Source organism: Macrobrachium nipponense, chromosome 39 (assembly GCF_015104395.2).
Source record: "Macrobrachium nipponense isolate FS-2020 chromosome 39, ASM1510439v2, whole genome shotgun sequence".
NCBI lineage: Eukaryota > Metazoa > Arthropoda > Malacostraca > Decapoda > Palaemonidae > Macrobrachium > Macrobrachium nipponense.
This window is the reverse complement of record NC_061099.1, coordinates 31,650,426-31,664,389: the sequence shown is the minus strand read 5'-3', so window position 1 is coordinate 31,664,389 and position 13,964 is coordinate 31,650,426. Positions and strand designations below refer to the sequence as shown.

The window sequence follows — 13,964 nt, the reverse complement described above, 5'->3', positions numbered from 1 at the left end:
AATGAAAATCCTTCGAATCCTTGGCCGAAGACTTTCGAGATCAAGGGTATGTCAAGTCTGGTGGGCCAAGAACCAGAGAGAGTCCTGTGCCCGGTCAGGGCTCTCAAGTTCTATGTACATAGAACAAAAGAGGTAAGAGGTCCCTCAGGTAATCTCTGGTGCTCTGTGAAGAGACCAGGAGTTACCTTTATCGAAGAATGCTGTTGCTTTCTTTCTAAGGGACTCATTAAGGAGGCTCATTCATCTTTCCAGAAGACTGATTTGAGCCTCTTACGAGTGAAAGCTCACGAAGTTCGAGCTGTCGTACCCTCTCTTGCCTTCCAAAAGAACATGTCAATCAAGGACATTCTTGATTGCACCTTTTGGTTTGGAGGAGTAACTCCGTCTTCGCCTCACATTACCTAAGGGATGTGAGAACGATTTATGACGATTGTAATTCACTGGGGCCCAATCGTTTCTGCGGACACAGTCTTGGGGTCCGGAAGTAGCTCTTTCCCTATCCCCTTAGTTGGATTAGGATTAGTTTTAGTTTTTGTTGTTGTTTTTAGGTTGTGGTGAGTCTTATGTGAAGATCTCCCATCCTTTAGTTAGTTTTAAGGGTTTTTTTGAATAGTTGGTCAGGTGGTGGTCAGTTGCCTTCGTTGCCCTCATATGTATGGCCTCGATGGTCTTGTCACGTTGAGGTCCTCGTACCCGTTGACAGGATCATCCAGAGCGCACCAGCTCTACAGGTCTCCACCTGGCTGGCAACTCTGATTTAAGCAAAAGCAGCCTTAAGTGACAGTAATCACATAGTCCCTCTTTGCAAACAGGTGAGGAACCAAGATGTATATCATCTACTTAATTTAAGTTTCCTAAAAAATCCTATTCTGTCTCTTCCCACCATCCGAAGGTGGGATTCAGCTATATATATATCTGTCGGGTAAGTGGCATGAACAAAATGTTATTGTTATTATACAATTAAGTTTGTTCATACTTACCTGGCAGATATATATAAATTAAATTGCCCGCCCTCCTCCCCTCAGGAGACAGTGGCATTAATAAATATGAATAGAAAATGGAATGGTTCCTGATATCCGCCTCCCAGCGGCGGGAATGGGTACTACCACCTGGCCGCCCACTGCGTGTGCCGCGAGTTTTGAAATTCTGTCGGACTTCAGAAAATACAGCTATATATATATCTGCCAGGTAAGTATGAACAAACTTAATTGTATAATAACAATAACATATTTCAAGCTCTTGTTTAAGATTTGAGCCTCAAGAATGTGAAGTAAGCAGTGCTTCGGAGGAAGCTTAAAGTGAACAGACAACTTCGTCTTCGAAACCCAGCAAGACCTCGGTTTCGTGAATTCAAGAGGTCTCTGTCAATATTAATATTGCTTTTCGCAAAGGTGGATGGAGTTAAGGAGCTCAAGGGAAGATCTCGTTTTCTCTACCGCAGTCAAGACTTTGCGATAAGGCAGTTACGGGTTATGTAAAGGCTCGACGTCTCGGCGACGTTCAGTAGGATTCTTGCAAAGGCATTCATCAAAAGGACGCTTTTCAGGAAAGCGCAAGACAGGACTTCCTTTGCCACCTTTGCCATACTGCCAATAAATTTTAAGCTTTAGCAGGCATTAGTTGTGATACGGGAGAGGAAGCTGGTTGGAGAGTTTTCTTCCTCTTCCCAGGATAATTTTTGTTCAAGCTTTTTAGCCCATCTGAAAGGGTTTTTGTTTTTTCAGATGATAGATTTTTGTTAGTTTCTAGTCGGGACTACGCTGCCGAATTGAACATCGTCGTTCTACCTGCCGTAAGCCCTGTCTCTTAACAGGATTCTTGCCCCTTTCTCGTTTGAGACGGGAATCGGAAAAATAAAATGCTCGACTTCCTGGATTACGTTTTGTCAATTCAGTGACTTTCCCCCATTGACAATATACTATCGTTTTGTCAAGTAAGTTGGGTATCCCCTCATTGACAAAATATCTCTTTGTCCCGTAAATGGGTTAGTTCTCATTGACAAACATCTCTTTAACTTGATATTGCGTAAAACGAATAAGCTCTTATTGACAAGATTCGGAAGAGCTCTCATTCGTCATTCGCAGACTCGTACAAGAAATAGACTTGTAGACTACGTCAATGAACGCTTATGTCCAATAACATAAGAAGCTTGAGCTGTCTGCTTCGATTCTCTAAGTTTTGTTCATGAAACTTGCCTGTCAGATATATGTAGCTTGTATTTCCGAATTCAGCTATATATATGTCTGCCAGGTAAGTATGAACAAACTTTATTGTGATATTAATAAAATATTTTGCCTTGCGTTATTTTTCTACTGGTTGGTTCAAGTCATACACGCTTGCTGTAGTTACCTCTTCGGATGGCAACCGAGAGGTCTATTGTCCATTATTTTAAGGACATTTAATCGTTACTCCCTGCAGCCTTCCAGGAGTTTCCGATTTATCTTTTACCGTTGTATGGTAGTGTTCTGACGACACAAACGCATCTATATATTTAGCGTTTTCTGTTTCGCTTAAATATACCAGCTTGAGAGTCTCTTTTTGCTCAAAAAAATAACGGACCTATTTCTTCGTAGAATAGGGTAGATGGCAACCCAGACATAAAGTTAAGAGACGACGTTCGTAAGCTGCTGGCTGCTGCTGTGTCTGGACTGTCCAAGTTCCAACCGAGCCAGTAACAGATCGTGCGCTGTCATGCGCGGTAGGTTACGTCTCTCTCCTCCTGCGGGATTGACTGACTAACCGTATCTCTGTGCTGGCGGTTACGTCTCTCCTGCGGGATTGACTGACTAACTGTATCTCTGTCCTACAATCACGGACTTTAGCCTAAGATTGAGGGGATTTCTTACGTGAATGAATAAACGTTGCATTCGTTTTGCCTTACTATGTTCAACAGAGTTATCTCAATCCTTTCGGTGCTCGTTACCCGCACGGTATAGAACTACGAGTCTACCGCAACATTGCACTTTTATATGCTCTCCTGCTTAGGCAAAGCGCAGCCTTATAGGGAAGTAAGCATACTCGGCGAGGGAATGGATGAGCTTGCTTGGGACCATTTCCTTCCTGAAGAAGTTTGTTTCCCGAATAGACTGCAATTCAGACCACAGTTTTTTCCTACCGGGAAACTGAAATATTATTCTAGATCTAGGAATTATTCTGAACATCTCTCAGTGCATCATGATAGAAAGAAGGTGCCGGACATCTGGATAGTGTTTCAGATGTCCTGGATCTTAATCTGAAAGAAGTAAATGCAATTCGGTCGTCCCTCCAGTCCTCGAAACGAGTTTTTTGGAAACCAGTGGTCCACATCAACTCTGATATTCCACAGCTCTCTCATATCTTAAGAAGTATCTTCTCTCGGTCCCTGCTCGAGTTTACGAGAAAGAGCCTATTATAACAACAGGCGTAGAATGTAACGATCCTCTAGAGGTTCGTTACAGGATTGCAAAAGTCCGTACGAATCGTCTCGATCGACGGCAGCAACTTTTGACTTCCGAGTGGAATCTTTCTTTAGAAGTATGTTGAGAGTTGTGGAGACTTTAGGGACGCCCTTTCATTCTTCTCTTCGATATGTTGAGGACGAAGAGGCTTCTTCTTCTCTGCTCCCTTTTTCTCGATCCGGGATCGGTACCATTAAACGCCATCCTATGATATTAAACGGGGATGGATGTTTAGTCTCTTTTCCCCTTTTTCAATCGCTTAGGAAATGTAATGAGGATTTATGACGTCACAGGGAGTGACAATGACGCTGATCGCCCCATGTTGGCCTTCAGGATCCTGGATTCACAGAGGCCACATCCTTCCTAGTTCACTTTCCAAGGACCCTATCCGAGAGAGTCGGTCTACTCTAACTCGAAAGGTACCTATAACCTCTCCGCTCTGATCTGACAACGTTCAGACTATCGAGATGTTGACAGGAATAAGATTACCGTCTTCCATTTCCGTCTGAAGAATGGGATAAGCTGGCAGTCACAACTATTAAAGAATACGCAAATATGTTGTTGACGGCTTTTGGGCTCAGAGATTTGCGTCTGTCAAACACAAAGCCCTTCACGATCTTTGAGTTCTGTGGAATCTCGAAACTCGCTCACCATCTACTTTTTGTCTCACCTGTTTTCTCGGAGTCAGACACTCGTGCGAGATCAGGCGACATATAGTAGCCCTGAGTTTCTTGTTGACGAAGTCGGTTGCGTTTATACACCCCCGATGATCGTGTAACATGAGACCAGGTTGGACTGTCAGGCATTCTTCCTTCGGGACTGAATCGCCTTTTTGCTCCTTGCTCCTTTCTCCTGGCACCAGAAGCTCGAGTCAGGAGTTGATTCGCTGACGACGTTGGGTTGCGTTGATACACCCCAAGGTTTGCTTAGATTGAATCGCCCAGGCAGTCCAGACATCTCATCCTTCAGCGAAGAATAGTGCCTTATGGTCTTCAGGGTACAGCCTTGCTGTCCTTGATTCGTCTGACTGGTCAACTGGTCGGTCACCTGACTTTAGTACAGACGGACTGACTGTGCATGTCCAGATCGAAGCTTTCAATATGGGAACTTAGACGTAGTCCTGAAGTTCTTGATGTCAAAGCATTCGAACCTCTCCTACCTGTTAACTTCTTGCATGTGATCAGGAAGGCCTTCTTCTAACCACCCTAGATACGACAAAGAGGGTTAGTGAGATTTTAAGCCATCGTCACAAGTTTTGGCTTTAGAGAACACAAGGCGGTGTGCTCTCTAAGCCTTTCGTTGTGGCCTAAGAATGGAAACCCGTTTTGTCCTTGGGCCAGGAGCTTGGAAGCAAGGATGGCACAAGTTAGTGGGCAGGAGCCAGAGAGAGTCCTGTGCCCTGTCAGGTCTCTCAAGTTTTATCGACATAAAACTCAAGAAAGTCGAAGTCATTCGGCAATCTGCAGTGTTCCGAAAAAGACCAGACTTGCCCATATCGAAGAACACCCTGGCTTTAGTGTTAAGGAGTTCTTTCAAAAATGCTCCTTCATTGTGTTTGCACAAAGATTTGAAATCTTTTTATCTGAATGCTCACGAGGTGAGGGCGCGGCCTCGGAAGCATTTCAACAGAGCATGGCACTCAGCAACATCCTGAGTACCATGTTTTAGCGAAGCAACTCTGTGTTCACTTCACACTCCCTGCGAGATGTGAAGATGGCATATGAGATCTGCTGCTCGCTAGGGCCATACGTGTCTGCAGACACAATCTTGGGGGCAAGAAGTACCACTCATCCTATCCTGTAGAAAATGGTTAGGAAGAGCTCTTAATTTAGTTGTTGAGTCGCCGACAACGGCGACTTCTTAACTCTAAGCCTTAGTTAAAACACCCCTTAACTTTTGGCTAGGTTGGTCAGGTGGTGATATATATATATATATATATATTTACTTCTTAGCCCTCATGGTATGGTCAATATGGTCTAGTCACATTGTGGTCACGCCCCCGTTGACCAGATCATCTGGAGTGCACCAGCTTTTTAGGTCTCTACCTCGCTGGCAACTCTAGTAAAGCAGAAGCAGACTTGGGTGACAGTAATCACGAAGTCGGCTATGCTAACAGGTGGGACCAAGATGTAAATCATCTGCATGCATTTGTTTCCCAAAATCCTTCTATTCTGTCCCTTCCCACCTCCAACGGTGGGATTCAGCTATATATATATCTGACAGGTAAGTTTTCATGAACAAAATGAGATTGTTATGATACAATAAAGTTTGTTCATACTTACCTTGGCAGATATATATAATCAAGTACCCACCCACCTCCCCTCAGGGGACAGTGGAAATAAAAATTATGAATAGAAAATGGGAATGGTTCCTGATACCTGCCTCCCAGCGGCGGGAATGGGTACTAACCACCTGGCCGACCACTGCGTGTGTCGGAAGTTTTTTAAATTCTGTCGGACTTCAGAAAATACAGCTATATATATATCTGCCAGGTAAGTATGAACAAACTTTATTGTATCATAACAATATCATTTTAAGGCAAATAGAATACGTATTTCTTGTAGTATTAGTGTTAGTGACGAATTAGTGAAATGGTGTCTCCGGCAGACTAATAGTTTTATTATAGTTTAATGTGCTATAATGCTTTTTAACCATTGCAGCAAGTCCCTGTAAGTAAACCAGAAGGCCGAACTACTGCAACTTTGATCCCAGGTGATGGCGTGGGTCCAGAGCTGTGCCAGGTTGTCATCGATGTTTTCCAGAATGCTGGGGTACCAGTAGACTTTGAGGAACATTATCTAACAGAGCTCTATTCCAAGAGGTCTGAAACTTTAGATGAAGTTGTTGAGAGTATCAGGAGGAATGGAATATGCTTGAAGGGTATTTTAGCTACTCCTGACCATAGCTCAGATGGAGAACTCAAGACCTTGAATATGAAACTCAGGTAATGTCTTCCATTTTGTAGAAAAATATATATTAGTTTCCATTTAGTGGCTACATCTCATGGTTTGAAAATAATGTGACAATGTTATTGACTTATTTCCTACAGAAATACAAATCAGAGCTTCTTATGTAGGAGTATCCTTAAACATGAGCTAAAGATGGTCAATGAACTTGGTGAAAGGTAGCTAATCTTGGAAACATTCAACTATCAGGGAGTTGGACTGTACAGGTTAGCAAGCTACATATAAACAACCTAGGGCTTTGGGCAGTTTGGAAGGGTCTTATGCAAGCAAAGCACCTTCTCAGAAACAGGGCAGTTGCAGTCTACTCCAACAATTCAACCTCTCTTTCTAACAAAGTAGGCAATGGGGCACAAAACCAAGAGATCTGTTCATGCTAGCAGAGAAACGTCTCCTTTGGGCAGAGTCTAAGAACTTCAGTCTTTAACTGTCAGTTTGCCCCAGGAGGGAAGTGTTATCATAGACCACTTCAGCAGGAAAGATAGATTCTTTTGTCGGACGGTTTCTTCATCCATAAGTCTGATAGAAGTTGAGGGAACCTATGGGGACCCCTAAACATCTATCTGCATGCACCTCCTCAAGTTATTGTAGCCTAGCCTAGTCTGCAGAGCCAGTCAACTGCCCCATTCTTGAGAACCTAGAATTTCTTGCAAGTTTTTCAAAATTGTGTGTAGGCTCCCTTAATGCTTAAAATTTAGAGAGGCAACTAATTTTAATTGTGCAGAGCATTCACAATAGCATGATTAACATAAAAGTAATGAAAATCATTGAATTTCAGAGATGAACTCGATCTGTATGCAAATGTTGTCCATGTGCAGTCACTTGCTGGTCTAAATGTCCGTCACAAGAATGTTGACATGATTGTTATCCGTGAGCAGACTGAAGGAGAGTATTCTGCTCTGGAACATGAGAGTGTTACTGGTGTTGTTGAATGTTTGAAGATCATGACTCGAGACAAGTGTCGACGAATTGCCAAATTTGCATTTGATTATGCTACTAGGAATAACCGGAAAAAAGTAACTGCCGTCCACAAAGCAAATATTATGAAGCTTGGAGATGGACTTTTTCTCAAACAGTGTGAAGAGGTGAGTTTCTATAGCTTGAAATTGACTCATATTGGATCTACACCTTCATTTCCACCTTCTGATCATCCATTCACCAACTCATCATTCAACAGAATGCCAAATTTTTGTTGGTGTTCTTCCTAGATGCCATTCTTGAAAGTAGTTTAAAGAAAATTGACAGCTGGCTAGTTAGCAGCAGTGTGTATATAATGAAATTCAGACTTATTTCCAGTTAAGTAACAAACCTCTTTTATTTGTGTCTCCTACATGCCAGTAAGGCTCATTAACCTCCCAGATGCCTTTAGCTTTATTGGTGCCTTTAGTGATATTTCAAGCTATATTTGTTTTTAGTCAGTTATGTCATGCTCCTTCATTCTTTTCCTTGCATGTGTAAAAAAAAAATTAGTTGAAGTTATTAATTTGTAATAAGTACATCACATAGTTTCACCTGTTTAAATGTGGTTTGAAATGTGACAAAATACTGTTAGGTGAGCAATATTAAGGGTTGAATTTAAAATCCTGGATACACTAAAGGTTAAGTAAAAGTAATTTGTTTGTGCTGAGAATTATTAAGAGTCGAGTTGTAAAGGTTTATTTTGTATTTTAGGTGGCTGCCATGTACCCGAATATTCAGTTCACCAACATGATCATTGATAACTGCACCATGCAAATGGTATCTAATCCACATCAGTTTGATGTCTTGGTGTTGCCTAACTTGTATGGAAACATTGTTGATAACTTGGCAGCAGGTCTGGTTGGAGGTGCTGGTGTTGTGGCTGGTGCATCCTACTCCAGTAGTGCTGTTGTTTTTGAACCGGTAAGTTTTACAGTATTCTTTTAAACTGCTTCCATCTTAGGAGGATCATTTGCAAGATTTTGTTATTTTATATAATATCCTGAGGTGTGTTCAGTTCATTTTACTCCGGAGTTCTATTAGTGTATATCACCAGTTCCTCAGAAAAATTGAGTAAGGAACTAAAATAATCTGAGTTGAAAGGTTCACATATTTTCTTGTTAGTTATTCATTGTGTAATTCAAAGTCTCTATTATTTGTCTTACCTTTAGGGTGCGCGGCACACTTTCAGTGAAGCTGTTGGTAAGAATGTGGCCAATCCTACCGCTATGCTTTTAGCCTCTGCTAATATGTTAAGACATGTCAATCTTCAGTATTATGGTGACATGATTAAGAATGCTGTTGACAGAGTCATTAGAGTTGGCAAGGTAAGGAGTGAACTTATTTTTAGTTTGCATGCATGCATAATATTTTACTGAGGGTAATTTGGCATTTATAAGTGGCACTCTAGTAATGTAGTTCACCATAGTAAGACTAAAACAAGTCTGCACGTATATGTACTATAGGTAACTTAAGCACAATAATTTGAAGGGGTCATAGTTATTAGGTTTTATTTGTTTAGTTCAATAACTCAATTTTACAAGTAAGAAAATTGAAAGTTTATATTGTGTATAAATCGTGTGTAAATCCATGCTAAAGTAATTTTGTTTGGTCGCACCATAATACTGTTTTCATTAAATCACAAACATTAATAATTTTTTTACTGCTTTAAACATGTTCTTTCCAAATTATGTTTTTATTATTAAATGTCACAGCTTTTTAAGTGATCCCTTTGAAAGTACATATATAAATGTGAATTGGTGATCTTCTTAAATCAGTCTTATGTTTAATAATAATCACATTCAGTAAGAATGAGGATAAAGGAGACCCCTTTCTAAGCTTAATTGGGATCACTATCCTCATTGTTTGAGGAAATGAAACTGAGTAAGAATTTGAAGGAAATAATTCCTCGGTATCAGGAGTTTGCTTAATCTGACTACTTGGCCAATCTGGATTGCTTTAGATATAATCCTATGTGTAAGTCAGAAAGTTCTGTTAGTGGTTTTTGACTGTACTTCAATCCAGGGAAAAGGCCTGGATTATTAGCATACATACAGAATCTGGAGGGTTTTGTGTCTCTTCTGGATTAATATTACTGTACATAATAATATTCAGAAGATAAGCTCTATTCATATGTGAGAAGCCCACAGGTGCCATTGACTTGAAGTTCAAGCTTCCAAAGAGTATGGTGTTTATTTGGAAGAAGTAACAGGAGGTAATAAGAAGTACAGAAAGTAGAGATCAGTTATTGGACAAGAAAACATAGATTAACAAATAAACAAATATGTAAATGTATGTAAATTTTAAAAATTTAGGATTTTTTATGATTTTGAAATCTGGAAATCAGAAATGGTTTTGAATGAGCTTGGTAAACTAAACTCACGTGAGCACCTCTGATTTTGCTCTTAAATTCCATGCCAGAGAATCATATTGAAGCTTTGGGTCTCATTGCGTATTTTATGTTTTTTTTAACAAACCAGTTTCTTATAGATAGCCTAAATTTAGAAAAAAAATGCATCTAGGTGCACCAACTTAAAAGGTAGAAAGATCTTGGTGCACTCTGTCAGCCAATTTTTGGCCATGAGGCAGATATCTATCATTCTTATGTGTGTCATGCTATACGGTGGATGTGCTGCTGTTCTTACCAGGGCCACCAAGTGTTTTTCTCTGTTTTTGTGATGTGCCATACATGGCTTACCGTATATCATAGATCATTTACTTTCGTCATTTTCTGCTTATCATACTGTAGTACTTCTCTTTTACCTTTCTTGTGTTACTGTAAGCAGCTAATTTCATTTGCAGTGCCTTTGCTGTACTGCACAGACCGTTTTTCGAAATTTTCCTTGTATTTTTTTATCTTTGCTGAGTGTAACAGGCTGTTTAGAATAACTTTTAATATTTGCTGTGTTCTTGATGAGTTTTTGTCAGTGATTTTTGCACAACATATTTCACCTGCTGCAGTTACTGTTGTCTTTGGTTCTCAGCTTTTCTCAGCTCCTTACATGAATCTTTTTATTGAATGTTAGTTGCATTAGTGGTAAGTGTGCTCATTTTGGTCATTTTGTCTCATTATAAGTTTTCATTCCCCCCACCATCGCATTTTGTTGTTGGGTTAAGACAGCATGAAGAATTAAATGGGGTCAGTAGCTGAAACTAAGGTATCTGTATGCGAAGGCTCAGGTGTGGCCATCTCGCTTCAGTATATATATTAAAACTTGGGTTTATAAATAGAAGCTTGACCTGTGTGTGCTTGTTGTACCACGGTTGAGTCCCAGCCCGAGGAATCTTGAAAAGGCTTAAAAAATAGAATTTTGGAGTTGTTAACTTGAGACTGGTGTGCATACGTAATAATTCAGTGGGAAGTTTCTATTCTTTTAAATTTAGCAACGGATTTTAGAAAGGTTTTTATATTAAGAACCTGTAACATATTTTACCATCACAAAAGATTAGGCAGTTTTTATTTATTTTTGATACCTTTAATTTCATGTTCAAGTTTTCATGTTTGTCCTCAAATAAATTTATATAGAGGTCTCATGGTATATATCAGGTTGCATTATGTATTCTATTGTAGATTGTGTTGACTGCAATATTATGATGTCAAAGGTGTGTTGTGTTTTTCAGGTACAGTTCATTCTGCTTATTACAGTTTCTGTGCATTTCTTGATCTAATTGTCTGTGTGTTTATATTTCTGAATGTTTGCTTTTCATGTCACTTTCAATATTACTGCAAGTACAAGTAGCTCTTTATGTACAAACCGGTTCTGAGCTGAGAGCTGATTTGTTAGTTAAAGTTAAACTGATTTGTAAGTCAAAGTAAGCATAGGCATCCAGCATTGTAGTTAGCTTAGTGTATGTAGCACCGTGTATTAATAAGGCTTTCCATCAAGACAGTTTTATCTTTATACATATATTACATATATTTTATAGTAAACAAAACACATTCCTTGAAAATGTGGCAATGAATTAAATTAAATAAACATATGTGCTTATATATCAGATGGATGCGGAATTCTATGTATTTGAAAGTTTTAAGTGAAGTTTGTATGTAGAGGACTACGTGTACATTGCAAATGATGATTGGTACAGTTGATTAATATGACAAGCAGTTTTCAGGTTAAGTTGAGTCTATTCATTAAAGAACAGGTGAAGATATTTCCATGCTGAGATTGAAAGTTTGCCGGGTGCTTAATACTGGTGGGGCATTATGTATACATATACTATTACTTTACATAATGTATGTGAAGTCTCCTAACTCTTAATGTACTTTCTGGGTATTGGTAAATTATGCATTAACTTCTCTTTGGTTCTGTTCTTCCATTGCAACCAAGTGTTGAACAGTAGTAAAAGGTAGAGGTTTGTATTTATGAACTTTAAAAGCTATTAAAGTGTTTTCTTTAGCATAACTTTTGGTTCTGTAGGAGGTTGTGAGCATTGCTTTTACATATCCAGACTATACAAACAGTGAATAGGGTGGTTGGATCCTATGGTGGATCCAGGTGGTGGGTGCTGCAGCCATCCTGTTTCATGTTTAGAGGACAAAACACTGCAAGTCAAGGAACATTTGAGACTGCAGATATTGGTACCAAATGATTGATAGATATGTTTGAATATGCTGAAAAAACTCGGTACTCAGTGTTTAGTCACTGTTCATTACAGAGCAATATTTCCCAAATGGCATGTAGTATATTGATAAACAATTTTAATTTTGTATTTATGTATACTGAAAGCTGTTTGTCAAGTTCCAGTAGGAGGTTGTGTGTTATACATGACAGTTCTCTTTTACATCAGAATTTTGAATGCTGATACTCTTTAATTTTGTATTTTTATTCTTCTAATATTTCTTCCTTACTTCCTGCCTGCTATGTGGTAACAATTAGATAAGGACGAAGGACATGGGAGGCTTTGCCACAACTTCAGCGTATGCTAATGCTGTCATCGCCAACCTCAGCCATTAAGAAAGGAAATTTGAAATTTTGATCACAGATAGTTAAAGATAGCTAGTCATAACAGCAAAGTTGTTGGAAAACTGCTAATATATTTTGGTTTGATCTTATTTTATAACTTTGGCATTTGCTACTTTAGTTTTGTATCCATTTACTAGTAAGATGACCTAGTGCAGCAATGCCTTGTAATGATTTTATTTAACAACATCCGCAACTTTTCTTGGATAAGTCGAGAAAGAGATTTATTTTCTTACCTTTGTCTTCTGTTTCAATTGTATGTCTATGATGTGGTTGGAGTTAACGTAATGTGGTTGCTTAGATTTATGATTTTAGCAGTTACACATAATTTGGAGTTTTCTTATCAAATTCCTCTTAAGCATGGAACAGATAGTGTTAAATGTTTTTTCAATTACAGGCATCAGTTTAGTTGCAGTCTTAAATGTGCATGAAGAAAGTTTTCGTTTAATTTCCAGGATTATGCTTTTAAACATTTTATGTTGTTTTGAACTTAGCTGGGCACTCAGCTGTCACATATTACAATACACAAATTGTTCTGGTACAATTAGGTTATGTGGCAGCTACTAAATTTTATGCCAATTTATGCAGCGGGACTTCATAAATAGCATGGATTGAGTCACAGTCACAAGTGCATGTTTACATATTGCATGGTCAATTTAATTTCTCTCATGTTTAGGTTATTCCAGTATTTAGCAGTAATATTTTTGCATGATGGTTATTTTATGTACCATGTAAGTTAACCATGTAAGATATTGTGCATGCTTATAGAGCAGATGTAACCTCAGTCTTTGTTTTCAACTTTTTCCATGTAGGTTCGCACCAAGGACATGGCGAGGCCACTCTACTACCTTCGACTTTTCACGAGCTGTTATTTCCAACTTGCATTACTGATTTTAAAGAGTGGTCTTGGTTACTCCTCCCCCCACCCCCTTTTTTTTTTTTAAAAAGAAACTCAGTTATTGTTGTAAGTGTCAATTTGTTTTTTATTTTCCTGTTTTTACCATAACCAGAACCTATGTACAGAATTAAAATTACATAGGTTTTGATAATTTATTGTTTTTTGTGGAGCCAAGAACTCAAAGTCTACCTAATGTTTAATTATGTAAGAGATGCAGTTATACTGAAGACTTAGGAAGTATACTTGATTTTTTAATAAAGTGTTCAAAGTCTATTTTCATCAAATAAAAAAAAATATTTTAGGCATTTAGCAGTATTGTTCTGGTAACAAAGTTGTTATTGTTAGACATTTGTGTTTAGAATGGACTGTAAGGTGTTGACTAGCTTTCTAAAGCTTAATGGAAAGTAGTAGTAAACTTAGTACTTCGCAATTGTAGAAGTATCAAACGATAGAAAAATAATTATTATGTGAGAGGTTGAACCACCTCACAAAACATATTTTAGAAATTATTTATGTCGGATATATGTATATAGATTGTAAATATGGCACTATAATACACTTTGGTAATTGAAAAACACTTTTATTGATACTGTTTGAATCCTCTATCTAGTAATTTGAAATTAATGAAGTTAATCATTTCTAGGTATCCTAGAAGTATTACAAATGGTCATCATTATGATGGATTTGTTGGCCAGATGGTGAAAATGAAGGTAAATTCTTATTTTCAGTCTTTAGACTATGTAATGCC

At 38.6% G+C, this 13,964-nt stretch overlaps 3 protein-coding genes across 5 annotated transcripts in view; 2 read left to right on the top strand and 1 right to left on the bottom strand.

The window, feature by feature from the left end:
* LOC135210261 (isocitrate dehydrogenase [NAD] subunit beta, mitochondrial-like) overlaps positions 1 to 13,791 on the top strand; it is a 91,557-nt gene extending 77,766 nt beyond the window's left edge. Inside the window, exons 3-7 of one of the 2 annotated variants that reach the window (XM_064243128.1) lie at positions 6,098 to 6,381; positions 7,179 to 7,485; positions 8,072 to 8,281; positions 8,530 to 8,685; positions 13,131 to 13,791. In XM_064243128.1, coding sequence (XP_064099198.1) covers positions 6,098 to 6,381; positions 7,179 to 7,485; positions 8,072 to 8,281; positions 8,530 to 8,685; positions 13,131 to 13,262 — 1,089 coding nt within the window. In that variant the 3' untranslated portion in view covers positions 13,263 to 13,791. The other variant, XM_064243129.1, reaches the window with a different exon arrangement.
* LOC135210260 (major facilitator superfamily domain-containing protein 6-like) overlaps positions 1 to 13,964 on the bottom strand; it is a 70,709-nt gene that overhangs the window by 20,721 nt on the left and 36,024 nt on the right. The gene's annotated exons all lie outside the window — the stretch shown is intronic.
* Positions 13,866 to 13,964, top strand: part of LOC135210404 (galactoside alpha-(1,2)-fucosyltransferase 2-like) — a 73,522-nt gene continuing 73,423 nt past the window's right edge. The window contains exon 1 of the mRNA XM_064243307.1: positions 13,866 to 13,926. The gene's annotated coding sequence lies outside the window, so the exon portion shown is untranslated. The remainder of the gene's footprint in view (positions 13,927 to 13,964) is intronic.